Source organism: Cucurbita pepo, chromosome LG20 (genome assembly GCF_002806865.2).
Source record: "Cucurbita pepo subsp. pepo cultivar mu-cu-16 chromosome LG20, ASM280686v2, whole genome shotgun sequence".
In the NCBI taxonomy this organism is placed as follows: domain Eukaryota; kingdom Viridiplantae; phylum Streptophyta; class Magnoliopsida; order Cucurbitales; family Cucurbitaceae; genus Cucurbita; species Cucurbita pepo.
Genome location: NC_036657.1, coordinates 4,205,348 through 4,225,823, shown reverse-complemented (window position 1 = coordinate 4,225,823; position 20,476 = coordinate 4,205,348). Strand labels below are relative to the sequence as shown.

The 20,476-nt window shown below is 35.9% G+C and overlaps 2 protein-coding genes across 5 annotated transcripts; both read right to left on the bottom strand.

Annotated features, from left to right (window-relative positions):
• Positions 1-317: 317 nt before the first annotated feature.
• On the bottom strand, positions 318-5,521 carry LOC111782853 (inositol monophosphatase 3-like). The gene is made up of 12 exons (XM_023663674.1): positions 5,334-5,521; positions 5,168-5,223; positions 5,022-5,072; positions 3,719-3,799; positions 3,516-3,619; positions 3,342-3,426; positions 2,626-2,680; positions 2,498-2,541; positions 1,065-1,133; positions 888-988; positions 762-818; positions 318-574 (listed from the first exon to the last, which is right to left on the bottom strand). The coding sequence occupies exons 1-12, from the start codon at positions 5,344-5,346 to the stop codon at positions 484-486; spliced, it is 807 nt and encodes a 268-aa protein (XP_023519442.1). The 5' UTR covers positions 5,347-5,521; the 3' UTR covers positions 318-483.
• Positions 5,522-6,817: 1,296 nt separating this feature from the next.
• LOC111782851 (vesicle-fusing ATPase-like) lies at positions 6,818-19,006 on the bottom strand. 4 transcript variants are annotated; one of them, XM_023663670.1, is made up of 22 exons: positions 18,850-19,006; positions 18,488-18,758; positions 17,793-17,888; positions 17,633-17,714; positions 17,471-17,521; positions 16,874-17,044; positions 15,950-16,104; positions 15,770-15,878; positions 15,216-15,315; positions 15,075-15,130; positions 14,645-14,710; positions 14,429-14,511; positions 14,213-14,346; positions 12,890-13,100; positions 9,756-9,887; positions 9,598-9,658; positions 9,409-9,468; positions 9,164-9,222; positions 8,969-9,056; positions 8,576-8,698; positions 8,069-8,134; positions 6,818-7,290 (listed from the first exon to the last, which is right to left on the bottom strand). In XM_023663670.1, the coding sequence occupies exons 2-22, from the start codon at positions 18,670-18,672 to the stop codon at positions 7,147-7,149; spliced, it is 2,232 nt and encodes a 743-aa protein (XP_023519438.1). In that variant the 5' UTR covers positions 18,673-18,758; positions 18,850-19,006; the 3' UTR covers positions 6,818-7,146. The 4 variants fall into 4 exon arrangements, with proteins under 4 accessions (XP_023519438.1, XP_023519439.1, XP_023519440.1 ...); XM_023663671.1 differs by having other exon boundaries at positions 18,488-18,755; positions 18,850-19,004; XM_023663672.1 differs by having other exon boundaries at positions 18,488-18,728; positions 18,850-19,004.
• Between the last annotated feature and the right edge of the window lie 1,470 nt (positions 19,007-20,476).

The following is a 20,476-nucleotide window of genomic DNA, read 5'->3' as shown; positions in this document are numbered from 1 at the left end:
CCAAATCAATCCTAAAATTTTTAATTTTATGTATAATATGTCAATAATTTATTCGATACCAAAAAAAAAATTTAGAGATCTATTGAACAAAAGATGGTAAGTTTCAAGAATCTATTAGACATTTTTATAAAGCTAACGAACCTATTGAATACAAAATTAAAAATTCATATATCTATTATACATTTTCGAAAGCCCACGAACCAAATAAACACGATTATGAAAGTTTAAAAACATAACTTGTAATTTTAATACGATTTTTGTCTAAAGTTTTTCCAAAAACACCACAAGTTTCCATAGGAAACTCGATCAACATTTTATTTCCAAGCAATCCTATTATTAAACGTTTCATTTTAAAATTATACGATGCAAGGTGCGTCGTATAGTTTTTTCATAATTGGATAATCAAGATTACAATGAATCAACATCCACCTAAGAAAGAACAAAACTGTGGCAAGGTATAGAAAGTTGAAGATCATTACACTCTTAAAGCTCCAAAGCCTCCACAAATGCATCCTTTAGAAGAGGGTTGGAAGCTGCTACCCTTTGAGAAGTTACATCAAAATCCTTGCCAGAGCTGCCATTACAATCAATATTCCATCAAAACCAAGTTTCTAAATTTCCTAAGCGAGTTAATAACTCGGTTACACGAGCATTCGCCGATAGATAAAAGATTTTTTCTTTTGTATTTCAATTACGAAATGGTTAGCTCATTAGAGTAGAGTTCAAGAGTAACAGACTCGACTCGAGTTCTGGCTACTTACGGATCAAACACGAGCCCACCAGCTTCTGTGACGATAACAGCACCACCCGCGACATCCCTGAACGATTAGTGTAGTGTAAGTGTGATGTCTCAGATGAACAATGGATAGATAGTTTATATATCATACCAAGGACCTCCAAAACCAATTTCGAAAAATAAATCAATCCTTCCACAGGCTACTCCACAGAGGTTCAGTGCACAGGAACCACTCATCCGGACTGATCTCACCTATAAGAAGAAGATATTGATATAAATGAGGAAATCACAGGATGTCATAGGGAACCGAGTTAAGGTCTCGTTATACCTTCAAAAGAAGACGATTAATTCGGTCTGTGGTAGCATCTACAGTCAACTTGTCACGTTTGGTTCCAACCTGTTCATCCATTATGATCAACTTTTATTTTGGTCAAAGTGTAAGATTGGCAAGTTGTAGAAAAAACTATGGGTATGACTTAACATCAATGTGGGCAGGAAAGATGGTTTTCTTCATTACTGATAGAAGTATGCATTCATATATATATATATATATATATATGAAATAAATAAAATCGCTACTCGACAGATGTGAGATACCATATTAATTAGAGAGGGAAACGAAGCATTCCTTATAAGGGTGTGAAAACCTCTCCTAGCAGACGCGTTTAAAACCGTAAGGCTGACGGCAATACGTAACGGGCCACAGCAGACAATATCTACTAGCGGTGGGTTTGGTCTATTACAAATGGTATCAGAGCCAGACACCGAACGGTGTGCAAGCGAGGACGTTGGGTCCCCAAAGGGGTAGATTGTGAGATCACACATCGATTAGAGAGGGGAACGAAGCATTACTTATAAGGATATGGAAACCTCCCCTAGCAAATGCGTTTTAAAACTATGAGGCTAACGGTGATACGTAACAGGCTAAAGCGGACAATATCTGCTAGCGGTGGGTTTGGACTGTTACAAATGGTATCAGTGCCAGACACCGGACGGTGTGCGAGCGAGGACATTGGGTCCCCAAGGGGATTGATTGTGAGATCTCACGTCGATTAGAGAGGGGAACAAAGCATTCCTTATAAGAGTGTGGAAACCTCCCCCAGTAGACACGTTTTAAAACCGTAAGGCTAACGACGATACGTAACGGGTCAAAGCAGACAATATTTGCTAGCGGTGGGTTTGGGCTGTTACTATCAGAGCCAGACATTGGGCGATATGCCAACGAGGACGTTGGACCTCCAAAAGGGGAGGATTGTGAGATCCCATCGATTGCAGAAGGGAATGAAGCATTCCTTATAAAAGTGTGGAAACCTCTCCCTAGTAGACACATTATGAAACCGTGAGGCTGACGGCGTTACGTAATAGGCCAAAGCGGACAGTATCTGCTAGCGGTGGGTTTGAGTTGTTACAACAGGGAAACTCAGGAGCGCCATTTGAAATTTGTTTTTCCCTACACTGTCTAAGAAAATCTTTCTACAATCTAAGGTGTTGGAACATGGTTTCAATATCCATGCTACTTATAAGACAAAGCATGACCCGAAGATAATCCATAATAGAAAATCAAAATGCGTATCATGAAGACAGTTGAGGGGAAACTTAACAGAAATGTAAATATAGAGACTTCTTCAGAATCTATTCAGAATGATGAACACAGTTCAGCAAATCCCAGTTTATCCTCAACACAAGAACAGCAAGATAAAGAAGTGGCTGTGAGGCCCATAACACTCTCAAGGACTCATGGAATCCTTTTTAATAACATACCTCAGTTGCAAGAAGAGACTTCAACAATTCGTCTTGAGAGGATACTGTAAGATAAGAAATAGAAGCATTTGAGATAAATGAGTATACAATTTCGAAATTTCAGAGGAGTCGAAGTGCCACATACTCACCTTTTATAGGCCTACCATTAAGCGAGGCGCCTTTTCCACGAATACCAGTAAAAAGCTAGAGACCATGAAAACAAACTAATACGATTGGCTTAGAAAGAAATGGATAAATAAAACATTGTAACAGGTTCCTAGAAGATGATAAATATATTTCACTTATTGTACCATAAAATGGTCCATTTGATCCTATGAAAGCCAACAGTACTCACATGCTTAACAGAACTTATCTGCAATGGTCCAAGCCTACCGCTAGCAAATATTGTCTTCTTTGGGTTTTCCCTTTCGGGCTTCCCCTCAAGGTTTTTAAAACGATCTGCTAGGGAGAGGTTTCCACACTCTTATAAAGAATACTTCGTTCTCCTCCCCAACCGATGTGGAATGTCACAACCGCCCAGTGTCTGGCTCTGATACCATTTGTAACGGCCCAAGCCTACCGCTAGCAGATAGTGTCTTCTTTGGACTTTCCCTTTTGGGCTTCCCCTCAAGGTTTTTAAAACGCGTTTGCTAGAGAGAGGTTTTCACACCCTTATAAGAATGTTTTGTTCTCCTCCCCAATCGACGTGGGATGTCACATATCACTTGATTGATCAAATGGTTATGAAAAACTGTGAACTGTGTCCCTATTTGGGAATATAAGAGTATCACAAAGCTGAATTTAGCCAAACAAGTGTAGCAACCCGGAGTATAACATCCTGTCACTGAAACTATGTGATTCTCACCTCTTCAATAATAGGATTGTAGACAACTCCAACTGTGGGAACCTTTCCAATGGTCAGACCAATAGAAACACACACAAAAGGGAACCTACAAATTGTTATGTTATGATATTAAGGTTAGCAAAAGCTATAGATACATAAAGAAAAGGAACCTATATTGCAGGCATGGATGGGTACCCATGAACAAAGTTTGTTGTTCCATCAAGAGGATCAACGATCCACGTTGGTTCATCGGTTAATTCGGTATGCCCACAAGCAGCAGTTGTTTCTTCCCCAATAAACTGAGGTAGCCAGTTTGAAATAATTCAGGAGTTGGACGAAAGGTCTATGTTTTCTTCATTCAATAATGGGTAACATAAAAATGAGTTAAAGAATTAGACCTTATGTGAGGGATAATGCTCCTTGAGATGATTAAAAATGAGATCTTCACAAGCCTTGTCAGTTTCAGTGACCAAATCAACCTGCAATCCATGTCAATATTAATAGACATGTAGTCATTCAGCAGAAATCACTCCCAAATGTTTCAATAAAAGCATGCTAGTTCACATTGTAAATACTACAGCCATCTAAACACTAAAATTAAGCTTGAGTTCTACCCGTTCCCCTGTTTTCCATAATACCATTCAAATGTGTGAGATCCCACATCGGTTGGTGAGGAGAACAAAGCATGCTTTATAAAGATGTGGAAATCTCTTCCTAGCATACGCGTTTTAAAAACCTTGAAAGGAAGCCCGAATGGAAAAATCCAAAGAGGACAATATCTGCTAGCGGTGGGCTTGGACGGTTACAAATGGTATCAGAGCCAGACACCGGGCGATGTCAGCGAGAAGACTGAGTCCTGAAGGGGGTGGACACGAAGCGGTGCGCCAACAAGGACGTTGGCCCCAAAGGGGGTGGATTGGGGGGTCCCACATCGATTGGAGAAGGGAACGAGTGTCAGCGAGGACGCTAGGCCTCGAAGGGGGGTGGATTGTGAGATCTAGGCCCCAAAAGGGAGTGAATTGTGAGATCTAGGCCCCGAAAGGGAGTGGATTGTGAGATCTAGGCCCCGAAAGGGAGTGGATTGTGAGATCCCACATCGGTTGGGGAGGAGAACAAAGCACATTCTTTATAAGGCTATGGAAACCTCTCCCTAGCAGACGCGTTTTAAAAACCTTGAGGGGAAGCCCAAAAGGAAAAGCTCAAATAGGACAATATCTGCTAGCGGTGGGCTTGGACAATTACAAATAGTATTAGAGTCAGACATCGGGCAATGTGCCAGCAAGGAGGCTGAACCCCGAAGGGGGTGGACACGAGGCGGTGTGCCAGCAAGGATACTGGGCCTCGAAGGAGGGTGGATTGGGGAGTCCCACATCGATTGGAGAAGGGAATGAGTGTTAGGAAGGACGCTAGGCCCCAAAGGGGGTGGATTGTGAGATCTAAACCCCTAAAGAGGCTAGATTGTGAGATTCCACATCAGTTGGGGAGGAGAACGAAACATATTCTTTATAAGGGTATGGAAACCTCTCCCTAGCAAACGGGTTTTAAAAACCTTGAGGCGAAACCCAAAAGAAAAAGTTCAATCCTAAATAATATCTGCTAACGGTGGACTTATTATGATTTAAAACAAGATTTCAATAAATGAGAGAGTTCAATAAACAAACGATTTCCTCACGACTTCAATCAGTGTCAAAATCTAATCACCTGGCCTTTGTGTTCAACATGCTTTGTCTGATAGAATCCCTTGCGAATTATCTAAGAAACACCACAAAATCAAATAGGATTGAACGGATCATCAGAAGAGATTGAATGAAGCAAATGAAACAGAAGCCAAAAAAAAGAAGAAAAACCTCTCCAGCTCTCTTGGCAGCATCTACTGCAGTCGCAAGATACTCCTCGAGACAGACTAAAAACAAAATCAATCAAACAACATTTCAATTTTACCCGTTTTCCGCCATCAAACAAACAATTAAACGACGGAGGAGTAATTAGAGCAAAATCGGAGAGAGTTCATACCATTCTCCGCCATCGCTTCAATTATCTTCCCAAGAAAGCTCGCTCGTGGAATGGAGAGAGCTGAAGGAATTGATGAAATGGAGACGACAGGATCAGAAACAAGTGATTTCGATCTAGAAGAAGATAGAAATCTGTGGAGGAGAAAACTGGCTGCTCAAAATTTTGAGAATAGTTTTTGAAACTATTTCAAAATTCACATAATTTTAATTTTTTTTTTAATCTATTTATTTCGTTTTCATTGAAATTCTAAATATTATTCGAGTAATCCAAGTGGATAGTACAAATTTTATCAAATTTTTTTTAATTAATTTTGAACTATTGGGATCATTAAATTAAACAAAAATAATCATAATTTAACTTAAAATTAATTATATAAAGTAAAAAATGAATTTTTAAAATTGGAATAAATTTCAGAAAGTACTTTTAAAAATTAAATGTAATTTCAGAGAATATTTTTATATTCGAAAAATAAAATGTGAAGGAAGATGGAATATGCGGGGGAGTATTGTAGAGGGTGTTTTAGAATATGCCCCAAAGATGCTCTTTTGGTCTCACTCAATTTTCCAAGTTTGCTTAATTGGATGACTGAATATTGGGCAATTTCTCGACTCAATCTAACATAGTTCAACTATTTATCACGATCGCACTTTGATCCCAGCAACAAATGAGTTAAGCCTATTCGTTCTTGTATTGCCTACGGCCAAGCGACGTATGCTCACGCCTTTAGCCCCAGTTCAAGAAAAAAGTTTTAGAAAACAGGGGTAAAGAGATTTCAAAAAAGAGTTTTGAAACCAATATTTAAGAAAAAAAAAAAAAGTTTTGAAAGCAAGATTTAAGAAATTGAAAGTGGTGTTATATGGGAATGTAAAGAACAACGGCTTACTGTATATAACTATCGGGTAAGCAAAAGGCAAGAACAACGGCTTATTGCATATAATTATCGGGCAGGGAGATCCAACATAGTTCAACTAATTAACACAGAAATTTTCCTTTCTTCAACATATACACATTCTCCTTGTTCGCACTATTTTTTTTAAATCGTGAGCTAAAATCATTCTTGAAAATTCAAACATGTAATTGTGCATATTGTTGCTGATGTTTAAATTTTATTGTCAGCTTAAACTGTACCACTTAGTTAGCATATTTTGTATGAGATTTAATGTCAAAAAGGTTGGGTTAAGAACTTATCCTCATAAATGATATGAATTATGACAAAGAAATCTCATAAATGAGTTTTGTCACCCCTCTCCAAGGTAGAAAAGTTTGAAGCAACAATCCACGTGGTCGTCAACACGTTTTAAAAATATGCAACATTTATAATGACTCCAAAAATGTGTCTGATGATGAGTTCTTCAAGAACGGTATTAAACTTTGGGGTATCATAAGAAGCATCATTAGTTATAAAACAGAGGAAGAATCCATGGATATTTGAATTGCAATAAAAGGGAAAATAACACGTAAGGAATAACTATGAGATGATCAAAGAATGCGAACATTTTCCTCAGTTTCCAACACAGTAACTCCAATTCACAATCTGATTATAAAAATTAAATAATACGTTCAGTTGTTCAAATCAGCAGATGGGTTGAACATCAAAATGAGTCCAGTTCCCATTTCTATCCATCAATGGCAGTTGCAATTGGAGTACCAAAGTTCAAAACTTTTCTGCCGATAAAACAACCAGAGGTAGCAGTCGGCAACCATGGAGTATCAAAATTATTGAATCAAAGCCCCGTCCCCAAAGGTATCAAAAGAAAAGATTATATGATTATAAGGTGAAAAACAAATGAAAGAAGAATCTCAATCTATCTATCTAGAATCGGATGATGTCCTGGAGGCAGTCGAAAAAGTGAGAGATCTTGATCTTCTGTGAGCCAGAATAGATTGCTTCTGCGCCTCCACCACGCTCACCTTGGGCAGCCATCTCGATTAACATGTACAGCTTCTTGATGGGCATCTGATGGCATTGTAAATCCACATGTTTAAAAAGGTGTCATAAAATGCTGAGTTCTTCAGGCTCATTGAATACCACAGAATATATCAAAATTATTGCCAATTTTCAAAGATCGAGCACTTCAATTGGAATAATAAATATACCTACTATTCAATTATTTTATATATTCAAATGAGATCCATTTTAGATTCATTACCAGATTACTGAGAGCAATTCATTCAGCAATGCGAGACTATCAGTTTTTTTGTTAAAAATTAATCAAACCAGAGGATCTCGATCTCACAATAATCGAGGGTTTTAATGGGAACAAGTCCCAGTTTTACTCAACAGCTGTATTCAATCTCCATTTGGCCATAAAGCTCAATACCATTTCTTAGAGCTAATACAATAACAATAACAATTCTATTATTTTATTTTATTAATCGTCTGTTTTTCCATTTCTAGAATAGTTTTTAATTAAAAAAAACAAATAAGTTGTTTATTGCCTTTGCTTTTGTTCTATAATCTCTTCATAAAAATGTGTTCAGGCCTAGTCCAAGTTTAAAAACAAAAAGTAGTAATTTAAGGAAAGTAAACACAACATGTTAGGAAGCTATCTAATTTTCTAAAAACTAAAAATGAAGCTCACTTATTCTCGAGCAAAATAAAACTACAATTGGATCCCTAAACTCCTATTAATCTGGTGCAAATGATCATGTGAGCAGCTATCATGTTTTGGTATTTAACAAAACTCAATAAAACATAACTGCAGAAAAAGGTCAAAGAGAGATGGAGAACATACATCACTGACAGCCTCCGCAGCAGCATCCACATCATTATCAGCAAAGACATTCAGTTGTTGCATCACCTAAGATACGATGAAACAGAAAGAGCACGGTATCCTTTCAGTTCAGTTATCCATAAAAAAATAATAAAAAAGTAAAACAGAGGGCATTACGAGTTCAATGCAAGTCTAAATAAGTTAATCCTGAAAAAAGAAATCTGCGAATAATATTATAATTTTCCTTTTTGGTAAGATAGTATTACAATTTTCTAAACTTAAAAAACCAAGTATCCTTCAACTAATATTTCTCTGATAGGCGAACGCATGATGAGCAATTTTCACTCTTTTCTCAGCATAATTTTCTATGATTATAGGTAAGAAGTTTCTGAGATCAAAAGTAAACCAGGAAATAGCAATTCAAGCCACATAGTACAGCACCTTTATCATTTAATATCATACGAATATAACAAATGACTGCAGATCTGAAAGGATACAAGAAGGATGGCAAGAGTACTCAATACTTACCTTCTTTGCATTATCTGTTTTCAATGTTGGAACATGATAGGTGACAGAGAAAGCATCACAAATACCAACTGAATCTAAAAAGCCCACTTCACTAGTTGTTCCAATTACCAGAAGCTTTTTACCCTGGATATGTAATTCAAATGATAAATAGATTAGTAACTATCAGTAAGATTGCTATGTTATAGAAGAGTGTTTGACCCAAAAAGAAAAAAAGTAATAGAAGAGTGTCATGGATGAAAAGCCTAAACATGAAAGCGATTAGTACATTTGTATTCACATGGAGTATAAACTTTACCTCCCAGCTTCAGGATATCTATATAAATCACTACCGTACTCTAATGAGAATGAAACAGGTGTGAATTAAAAACTTCAGATTCACAAAATTGAAGAAACCTTGGGAGGAAGTCGTTTGAGAAGAACCATCAGTGCTTGAGACATCAAATTTGAAAAACGAGGACCAATGGCAACATATTCCAGTAATCTGCAATAGGGAACCTTACTATCAGAAAGAGATTTGGCGAGGATACTAATAAGTTAATACCTAGGAGGAATTGTAGACGGATGATTGTCAGAATTACCAACAATTACCTTTCAATGTCATCGAGAATGATAATGCTCAATGGAGATTTGTATGCATCCTCAAAAACCTATCAAACAGCGACACATCATAAGTCCCTTCAAATAAATTTCACAGGCCATTAGCCAAAAACTCAACATAACTCACATTTGACTTTCTGTAGACATAATTATCGAACAGAAAATTTTGATTCAATATAAGCTTTGTTAACAGTAAGGTGAGTGACAAGCTAGCAGTCATAGAAGCACTGACAAACCTTGACAATCTTAGCGCATTTTGTGCTCTCAAGAAGGCCAATCATAGACTCAGCTGATATCTAACCAACAAAAAAAGGGAGGGGAAAAAAGATGAACTAACTGAAAACCAGGTAATGAGACAGTACAGACGGATGTAAATGCATGAACAGGGAATAAAAATCTGAACACAAAATTGAAAAATAACTTACAATTTTGACATATGGAAATTCACTGTCGATACCAACAGTAGCTGCCATTGCAGTTTTGCCACTGTAGATGGGTGAGGTCTTAGCCATAACTAACAAATTAAACTGTGTATAATAAAGGTTCTGCGTTAAAGAAAGGAAAAATACTTGATGAAGCATACCTGCCACTAGGGCCTTCGAGAAGACAAGTAACAAGTGGACTTCCCTTGCTCACTTTAACTTGCTCTACAAGTAGCATTGCTCTTTCATAAATGTGCTTATGTCGTCCACCACATTCCACCATACCATTAAGCCTACAATTGCAGTAACATAGTACACATTAAGGACTAGTATTTAAATTTTAAGAAATCTAACAGGGTTTGAGTGTTCCAAATAACTAGAGAAACATATTAGATCAATACAAGAGGTTGTCATCCCTCCCACTCCAAATGAAAGAAGAAAGATACAAAACAAGTAATGGAATAAACTCTCCCTTATCAAATACAAAAACCATTAATTTAACTCCAACAAGCTGATATTAAAGTATCACAAAAAATATTCCTATTGTGTGCATAATTCACTGGAATTTAAGGGTTGAGATCTTCCCTAGCTATCAGAGGTGAGCATTCCTAAAAACTTGAATGTGAACAGTAAATTCTTGATTGAGGATTCTATCCAGGTCTCAGGTGACAGATTTGAAAAATCAATATCAATACAATTGTGCAGAAGTGTATCGCCAACAGAAGCCTAGGGTATTCAGAGTTTCTAGAATGATACACTGCACACACATGGAAAAATCAAGCATGACTAAATCATAATGAATACCATGTTACGTGAAAAAATCAACGATTTTTTAGCTCACTATGTGGAGGTGATTATTTGAACCTCTGACCGGGTTTAAGGTATAATGTCGTAACTAGTTGAGCTATTCTCAAGTTGATTACATAAAAAATTCAATGTTAAACACCTGAGGCTTATAAAAAAAAAAGTTTTTGAAGTTCAACAACATATGAGGTGGAAAATTGAACCTCGACTTTTTAATCGATGGTAGATGCTTTAATAGTTGATTTATGCTCAAGTTGAATCTGAAGCTTATAATTTTAAACTATAAATAGTGTTGTAGGTAAAACTGAATTGAGTTAACATCCAAATTTGCATTTTTTGTCCGAAATTCCTTTTCACTAAAATAGTGCTGACTATATCGTTGAAAGAAGTACTTGAGAGTGGTAAATTAGAAAAGGCTTTCATGTTCTCTTTCTCCATATTCATGCATTCATTGTTACAATTACAAAACAATAGAATAGTTTCTTCATCTTTTCCTTTTATGCAATTTTTCTTTAAACTTCTCTATCAATTTAACATCTACTTGGTATTTCCAATAGATGGATACTTATGAGAGAAGTTGATAACAAAAAGACACCATTTTGGGAATTTGCAGTTCAAACTTCAGTTTCAATTTGCAGTTTGGGAATTTTTCTCTTCCTTTTGAGGATATTTATCCTTCAGATACTCCAAGTAGATCATGGGGACTTGTCAATTCAGTGAATCTAAAGATAATAAATCAAGTTATGATGGAGGAAGGTTTTATTTTGTCATATGAGGATTTTATGGCCAAATATGTCGAGTTGAGTTCTATTCTTTTTCATGATTAGCTGCAAAAGTTGGTTGGTCTTTTTCTTCAGGATGACCTTGAGGTTATGCAACATTTATAGATAATGTATGGTTTCCTCTACGTCTATTCAGGTTTCATCACTTCCAAACCTATACTTCATGTCTCAAAAATGAAAAATAGACTTATTGAAACCTACCCTCTCCATTATACTCAGAAGAAAGGCTGCTCAGGTATCCCTGAAAATTTAGAGATTAATTTAGACATTTTGGAAGAAGCTTGTGGTCAGTTCCTCATTTCCTCTCCAAAGTTACAACAGCCCCCTTCACAATCTACTCACTCTTTCACTTCAAATGATCACTCCTCCATATTCAATTGTCACTTTAACCAACAGTATCATTAACTCTCCCACCACTAAGGACTCTCTCTCCTCTCCAATTGTTAATAATGTCGAATCTGATAAAGCATCTAATGTTAGTATGAATAATGAGAAATCTGAAGCACATTTAATTAATGTAGAGACTGATGAATTTTCTATCAAAGACTCTTGCACTNTTTTTTTTTTTTTTTTTTTTTTTTTTTTTTTTTTTTTTTTTTTCAGTTATTGATAAAAGGAACTCAATTGAAATTTTGCAATCAGCAACATCATTAGCAAAGAATCCTTCAATTCCTCCCAAATTTCATTCCTTAATTGAGGTTTGTGGATTACATACGAAATAAATCACTCCTCAGTCACGACAAATTAACATCTAATTGTGTTTTATCCAGCTTTGGAGGCTGCGTTTTTTTTTTTTTTTTTTTTTTTTTCATGTTGCCTTGAAGTGAGTTTCAATTTTTATTAATTTTGGAGTTTGAAGGATGTCAGCTGTTTTTATGAAGCCCTTTTTGGATATACGGGGATGATTATTTTGGTGGCTTGGACTATTGAGCGGTTGGGCATATTTGAGTTGGTCCTCAGTTGTCAGATCTCTCAACTCCTTTTTGGAATATGACTTTAGATCTAAAGTGCAGAAAGGATTGTTCTCATTTGTCAAATATCTTCCTTCCTCCATCAATCACTCTTGCTCAAAGCCTAGTGCTCTTGGCCTTTCTTCAGATGTTTTGATTGGATAATTATTTTACGCTCGAATTGTTATTTATACGTTCTTTATAATCCTTCTTAGTTGTTTCTTTCCATTCCTGTGTAGAGTTTTGTATCTTTTGAGCATTAGTCTCTTTTCATTCTTTGAATGAAAAATTTTCGTTTTTGTTTCAGAAGAAAAAAAACAAACTTCATGTTGATTCGTGTATGTTTGTGTCTGTGCTTGTTTGAATGAGAAACAAATTTAACTAAAGAAAGGCCAATGAGACAAGAAGTCCCGTTACTAAGAAAGGGAACTAAACAAAACACCCCAAATGAAGTTGATGAATGAAATTGAGTAATTACAAAAATCCATGTAAGGTATCCCAACAGTAGCCTTTCTTAAAAAAATTTCTTATTCCGTTCCATCCATAAACCCCATAGAAGAAGGGCTCTAGAAGCAAGCTTCCGTAAGTATTCAAAATTTGGCATTGGTTTTCCTTGAAATATTCAGACACATTAATTCTTTTAACAAGTTCTTGTATTCTCCCCAAGGCATTTGTCATCTTATCTTATAATTAATTTTTTATTGACATATAACATTGATTTCAAAGAACATATCATCAAAAGATAATTTGTAGAATAACCTGCATCTTTCAAGGTCATCTGTTGAAGCACCAAAAGCAGGAATAATTTCTTGGACAGCGTTCAGAAAGTCATCCATTGTAACCTTAATGCTCTCTTCATCAACTGGTTTCGTAAGGTCATCAAGACTCAATTGTCTATTTAAGGCGTATGATACTGCACTTTTTACAACCCCTTCAATTTCAGCACCACTGTAGTTCTTTGTACGAGCAGCTGCAAATTAATTAAAATAGCTCAGAAACCTTCAAAATTGTTATCCTCAACCACGTATATCATGTGGTTAAACAAGACAGTAGCGAAACAATCAATAAAAACTTCAACATGGTAACTACCCTTGCCATTGTCACCTCCTACCGCAGTGTTCATGAAAAGGAAATCCACTCATTTTTCACTATGAAAGATTCAACAACTCTTCTANTTTTTTTTTTTTTTTTTTTTTTTTTTTTTTTTTTTTTCTCTTTTAGTTCAACAATTGCAGGAGGGAGGAACGAATTATTGACCTTTGAGCTGATAATTGGTGCCTTATCCACTAAGTTATAATTAAAATTGCTATACGATTAATATATAATGCATTGATATACAATTGATTAAAACTCCAATAGAAGCTACCTTCAAAAGAGGGGTCTTAAGAGGTATGCAATTATTTTATTTATCAAGCAGCACCATTCGGAGTGTCCTATTTTTTTGTACAACTTCAGATATTTAAGAACATGCCTATGAAGAACCCACAATTCAATATAATCAATAATTTGGAAAAGAAAAATCCATGAGTATACATGTCGGTCAACGAATTCAAAATGAACAAAAGAAAAGAAGAATAAGATGAAGGTGATCTATAATAAAAATGTGAATACACAATAGTTGCAGCTTTGACTTAACATTTCAAAAGTTTTCAACGTTTAGTGAAAGTGTCAATTTTTCCATTTTCGATAATGTCTTAAAAAATAATGACGTGATAGGTAAAAATATATTTTTTTCCTATCAATTCACACCTTTTGAAGGCTAAATATCTCCAACTCTAGCCGATAAAAGATTCCAACCTGATCCTATCCAAATTTTAAAACTGGAAGTATAAGATGCTATTTAACATTAAAAAAATGCTTTATCATAAAAAATAATATTTTAAAAATGCCTTAGCATTCCTTTATTCAATTTCAACTACCTTCTTGAGTAGAAAGTTGATTAATTTCATTGAATTTTTTTGTAACTTGACAATAGATTTGAGACCTTTAAAAATTAGAAATAAAATTTTTAAATGGTGTGAACTTTGAGAACCAAATTATATATTTACCTTAAAAGTTAAGAAAAAATGTTATCCAACATACCAATTTCTCGGAGGTTCACATCAGGAGCAATAAAAGAATTTTCTTTCATTTTGTTAGTATGAATTTGGAGAATCTGTAAACGGCCATTCTCATCCGGCAGGCTGATTTCAACCTGAACTTCCAAGCGACCTGGTCTGTAGAAGCTCATGTGCTTAATTATAGAATCANAAAAAAAAAAAGAAAGAAAAAAAAAACTAATTCTCAAGAGAAAGAAACCTCAAAAGGGCTTCATCAAGTAAATCCTTCCTGTTGGTCATGCCAATAAGTAGCACATTGTTTAATGATTCTACACCATCTATCTGTATAGAAATGATGCCTCTTAGACATGATACAATCCTTGTGATTAAAAATTTTTAATAAAAAAAAGTATAAAAGAAGGTCCCCAAAACGTAGTACTGATATGAATTTGCTACAAAAAAAATTCAGACAAACCTTCGTGAGTAACTGGTTGACAATGCTATCATGAACTCCAGTTCCATCTCTAGTTGATCCCCTTGCCTGCAGGCATGATAGAAAAAAGTGAAACGGGTAACTTTTGTCTCAAAACCATATAATATATAAACAAATACTCAGGAAACGAGGATGGCAAATGGGTGAAATGCTTATTACATTATGTGTTCAGTTACTATCCTATGGATTGAATTGTGGATTTATTCTTAGTTTTCACCTTTGAAGTAAAATTACAGAAGAAATTCTGATTCAAGAATAGCCAACCACAAGAGCCAGCTCTTCATTTTAGCCAAAATAGGTTTTTACAACTATGAGATCTAGTGACTTTTTCACTTGGGAAGTTAAGTTCTTTGTGAATCTAAAAAAAATAATAATAATAATAAAGCTACAATATATTACAAGAACCAAATACCTTACAAATAGCATCAATTTCATCGAAGATAATGACATGCAACTCACTTTGGTCTCCTGTCTTGAGAAAAAGCCATCTTGGAATTAACAAAATTGAAATACTTGCGATGAAATATCATAATATCTATATCACTCCCATTACCGTGGGCCCTTTGATCATTCTCAGCATCAGCAAAAAGATCTCTCACATTCTTTTCAGTTTCCCCAACAAACTTGCTCAAGACTTCAGGGCCATTGACAATCTAACAAGGTGGAGAAAAACGTGTGGGAGAGAGTGTGAGAGCAAATAAAGTTTGGCCAGGTCATAATATGGATTATGCCAATTCGCAGAGACTATGTAGAAGCAGTGGCAATCAGAGATCATACAAGATTGACCAAGTAGAGGTGTAATTATTGACAATTCCAGATGCAGGAAGAAAATTGCACACGCAAAATCAAGGACTATGCATGAACACATTGGGCCATAATGCCTCAAAGGTCTTGGTTTTCATAATCAAGTATTCTCTATTTTTAACAGTCGACTTCAAAATATAGTCAGCTTTTCATCCAGGCAATACTAAAATTTAAGAGATCTTACGCATCTAAAATGGAAACTGGAAAAGAGAGAAAATAATACGGAAGCTGATGGAGGATGATATGAGCCTATGATGTAAAATGTACATCAAACATACATAAAAGGTTGAGTTATATATTAACCTTTGGTTCTCTCCCATTCAACATTTTTCCAATTTGACGTGCAATAAGTGTTTTGCCAGTTCCAGGTGGTCCATATAGCAGCATTCCCTTCACATGTTTAATTCCCAACCTGTAGCAGGTATCTTCTTAGAAAACTTGGTAACCACAAGAAAATGATTATTGTCATTATTAGATTCTTACTTGCTGGTCACATGAGGAGGGAAAACACGAGAGGCAAAAGCTCTTCGAAATATATCAGCAAACTCTTCACTTAATCCACCAATACCAAGTGCTTGAAGATTAAATTCTTTTTGCCGAAAAATGCTACTACTAGCAGCTTCACGTTGATTAACGATCTGCAAAGTGCAAGGGAATGCATGCAAGTCAAAGAGAAGTAACTAAAAAATTACTCATCCAAGAATGGTGCACTATGTAGAGAATCAGTATAGATGACTATCACATCAATGTTATTAGGACTCTCTTCCTTCACAGACGATAATGAGCAAAGAGGAAATAGAAAACATGAGAGAGAAGCATGGAAATTTTCATTATCGGAGTATTTAAGTCAACACATGAAGCAAGCACCAAGAAAGGTCCCAGCCTTACCACAATATCCTGGACCTGTACTCATTTATAATTATTGCAATCAAAAGTATCCATAATGACATCTCCAACACATAATATGAAACTGAACATTTATATTTACATTTCCATACTACAATATAGGATTGTCTTGTTGGACTAGAAACGTTAAATTGATAAAATTAAATGCACAGAGAAGTGGGAAACAAAACTCCAGCACAATAGAAAGTACAGGAAGAACTGCTAATTGATGCATGGAGAGGTTACTATAGTTTCAGAAAGAATTAATAAGCCTGCACCAAGTAGCAGCCAAGTAAATTCCCTTTAAAAGTACAACAATCCAGGATTGAAACCTTCAAGCCATTTCATGGTTTTAAATGTAGCTACATCTAAAAGAACATAGGAGGGTTGGATCATTACTACTAAAAGGTAAGGGATAAATAAGAAGAAGATGAAGATAAGCTTAAAAGGAAATGGGTGCAGTACTCTCAAATAAAAAAGCTTACAAGGAAAGGGATGAGATTTTCTAACAGATGATCTAACCTTTATTCCACTTCCATTTGATGTTTCAAAGACAAAATAGGTATCATTTGAAATCATCCCTCTTTCAACACTATTGGATGTATCTTGCCCTTCCACAACAGCTTGATTAACTGTGAAGATGTAGTTAGTACCATGGTACTCAAAAGAAGCTCTTTGCCCTGCTGTCATTATCTGCATGCAAGCATAACCAGAAACTTGTAAGTTATGCCCCCACAACCTTTTTCTAGAAGGTATCATATGTTATTAAACACCAAATGAGAAACTGAAAAGGACCTGCATTCTAGATAATCAATATTGGTCTACGACATAAGATAATTATTAACAAATATTTTAAAATAACAGAATGATGAAAAGAAATCTATGAATTATCACTTATCAGGGTATTTTTCAAATAATGTCTGGATTGATCTGCCACAACCATAGCACCGTAGAAAACCTATGAAAGGTTATAGTGAAAGGAAAGTAATATTTACACGATTGACAAAAAAGAGAAAAAAAAAAACAGAAACAAGCAAACAATTGGAAATTATGGCCACCTGAGAGGTTACCAAGTAACAAGAGCATGCATATCAGGTAAGTTATGCCTCAAAATTTTACCTGGTTGATAAATCTTTTCCTCAATTGATTAGCCAAGAGAACAGCATCGACCTACAAAATGTAAAAAGAAATAAAACATTAATAATTAACCCCTTGATGATACACTTTGAAATTATCCTAGGGCAGGCAAGAATAGTTCAAATTTGATTTCATTCTGCATACCTGCTCACTTTTGGACCCCTTTTTAAAGAACTCCAACTCCAATCTGAGTAAAGCCAGGTTGAAATCATCTGGCGGGATAAATCTAAGAAAAAAATCATTTTACAAGTATTATTACTGCTGTAACAGCTGCAAAGAGAAAGAGTTCGGTATAGACAAAGACCTTGCCACAGATATCCTGTCCCCAGTTGAAACTCTAGCATGACGACGTTGAATAGCATTTAAGGCAATGTGGCCACTGCCTATGCTTCCATGAGGAGTTTTTCTCAGTTAAGCCCACAAAAGTAAAATAAAATGAAAGAGAGCCACCATAGAATGATGCCATATTCTCTCACTTTTGACATAATATAACCGGATTCACTAGTCGTCAATTCCATCAACACCTTTGTATAATTGAGCAAATGACAAAAGCAATAACGAACAAAAGTTGAACTAGCAGTACCACATATGTCAAATTTTTCAAACAGAACAACGTGATTTGCTCCAAGAACAGGTAATAATCCTGATGATATGGAAGTAAGATAATTCATGGTCTCATACAAAATAAGCCAAAGATTAAGCTCAAGACGAGCTTGAAACTTCACCAAGCTATGAAATATGCTCGTCCAAAGCATGATGCAAAACGGCTAATTCGTGGCCTCGTACACTAAAATTAGCCAAAGATTAAGCCGAGACGAGCTTGAAACTTCACCAAGCTATGAAATATGCTCGCCAAAGCATGATGCAAAATGGCTAATTAGAATTTAGGACAGCGCAAAATACGATATGCAACTAAGAAAGTTTGAGTAAGGCAAGGAAAAAAAAATCTGAAAATTGGAAATAATCGAGGTAAAAGTAAACTAATGAAAAAAAGGATATGAGAGGGAGAGGACAAAGGAATCGCCAACCAACGCGAGAAAGAGCTTAGTGCCAGGGACCGCATAGTTTTGAAGATCAGAAGCGGAGCAGTAAGCAAGATTATTAAGGGCAAGGTCCGCCGCCGGTGTACTGGTAACGATCATGGTGGCCGGAGCAGTTGAAGATAGGCCAAACAGACCCGCCATTTTCCCGCGAGGTCTTCAGATCTTTACGATCAGCGTGGAATAGAGAATCCGTGAGCCTGTGATTCAATAGCAGATTCCAAATTCTGCTGTTTAAATTACGGCAAGATACTAATGAGAAAATGTAAGCCGACGCAGAATTGGAAGAGAGAGTATAGAAACGAGATCTGGAATGCTTACCGAATTCCAAGCTCTGCTGGATTGAGTCCCGAAGAACGTTGCCTTCGAGAAAAAAGGGGCAGAGGTTGAAGACGGAACAAGTCGCACAGAGAAGAAGGAGACAGGCAAGATCTTGCAATGGAACATGCAGAAAATAAACACAAGCTTAGTGGTTAAGGCTCCCTTTGGAGTTCGGTATGTTCATATCGGAAATTTCTNTTTTTTTTTTTTTTTTTTTTTTTTTTTTTTTTTTTTTTTTTTTTTTACGTATAAAAACAACCATTAAAATATATTACAATAATATTAGTTTTTCACTAAAATATTTTCGTATACTGATATATAAATTAAAGTGCGATAAAAATATAAGATGACCCGAACTTTATCACGTGCGATAAAAATAAAAGTGCGATAGATATCAAAAGTCATCCATATAAACCTATAGCTACCATGAAGTTTACCATCTTGGTATTACCGTGTATATTTCTCTTTATATTCTCACTGTTGTTCTTCGTATTCTTCACGGGGATCGAGTGTGTGAGTTGTGTAATCCTAACGGTTATAGTTTAATTTTACACTCGAAAGAGGCCGTTTAGACTAAAACTTATGTTTTGGTGTCTAATTCAATGCATCATACCTTGAAATTCCCTGTACGACACAATTGTCTTATAGTGCTCGAGTGAAGGTTATCCCCTAGGAAGGTGCATATGGCATCACATGTCCATTAGCTTTTTCTTTAGTTCGTCCCGGATTTGGAATCCAAATTCTGCACATCTGCAGATGGTGACACCTCTAACTGTAACGGGATCCACCGCTAGTAGATATTGTCCTCTTTGGGCTCTCTTTCGGGCTTCCTCTCAAGGCTTTAAAACACGTTTACTAGGGGAAGATTTTCACACCCTTATAAATGGTGGTTTGTTCTCCTCCCCAACCAATGTGGGACATCACAATCAACCCCCCTTCGGGGCCCAGCGTTGGCACATCGTCTGGTGTCTGGCTCTGATACCATTTGTAACGACCCAGATCCACCGCTAGCAGATATTGTTCTCTTTGGGCTTTCCCTTTGGAGCTTCCCCCACAAGGCTTTAAAACGCGTCTACTAGGAGAAGGTTTCTCCACCGCTAGCAGATATTGTCCTCTTGTGCTTTCCCTTTCGGGCTTCTCCATAAGGCTTTAAAACGCGTCTACTAGGGGAAGGTTTCCACACCCTTATAAATGGTGGTTTGTTCTTAGGGGTGTACATTCAACCCGACAACCCGGACTAACCCAACCCGAACTATAAGGGTTGGGTTGGGTTGGATTAGCATTTCAGGTAGGGTTGATCCATTTTTTCTAAACTCGAATGGAATCGGTTCGGTTTCGGGTTCATGAACAAGCCTTCGGACTAACCCGAGCCAAAAAAAATATATAAAATATATCAAGAAAATAAGACCTTATAATATATATTTTTTATTATTATTCTCTTTATATTATATTTTGTGTGATATTATTATTATTCTCCTTATATTATATTTTGAGTTATTCACACATTTTATACTATTTTTAAGTATATAGTACTAAATTTAGGTTAATCAATGTTTTAAAACAATACTAAAACATTTATTATCTATTTGTTGCAACATTATCTATCACAACTTTATATATTTTATTT

Excerpts from the sequence above, each read along its gene's own strand:
- LOC111782853 (XM_023663674.1), bottom strand. Across the intron at positions 3,620-3,718 it reads AGCATTATCCCTCACATAAG|TTTATTGGGGAAGAAACAAC; the intron begins GTCTAATTCTTT and ends TGGCTACCTCAG. Across the intron at positions 819-887 it reads ATTGGTTTTGGAGGTCCTTG|GGATGTCGCGGGTGGTGCTG; the intron begins GTATGATATATA and ends CTAATCGTTCAG.
- LOC111782851 (XM_023663670.1), bottom strand. The coding sequence starts at position 18,672 with ATGGCGGGTCTGTTTGGCCTATCTTCAACTGCTCCGGCCACCATGATC. Across the intron at positions 15,316-15,769 it reads TGAATGGGAGAGAACCAAAG|ATTGTCAATGGCCCTGAAGT; the intron begins GTTAATATATAA and ends CCACCTTGTTAG. Across the intron at positions 9,057-9,163 it reads ATTCTCGATGACATTGAAAG|ATTACTGGAATATGTTGCCA; the intron begins GTAATTGTTGGT and ends TCCCTATTGCAG.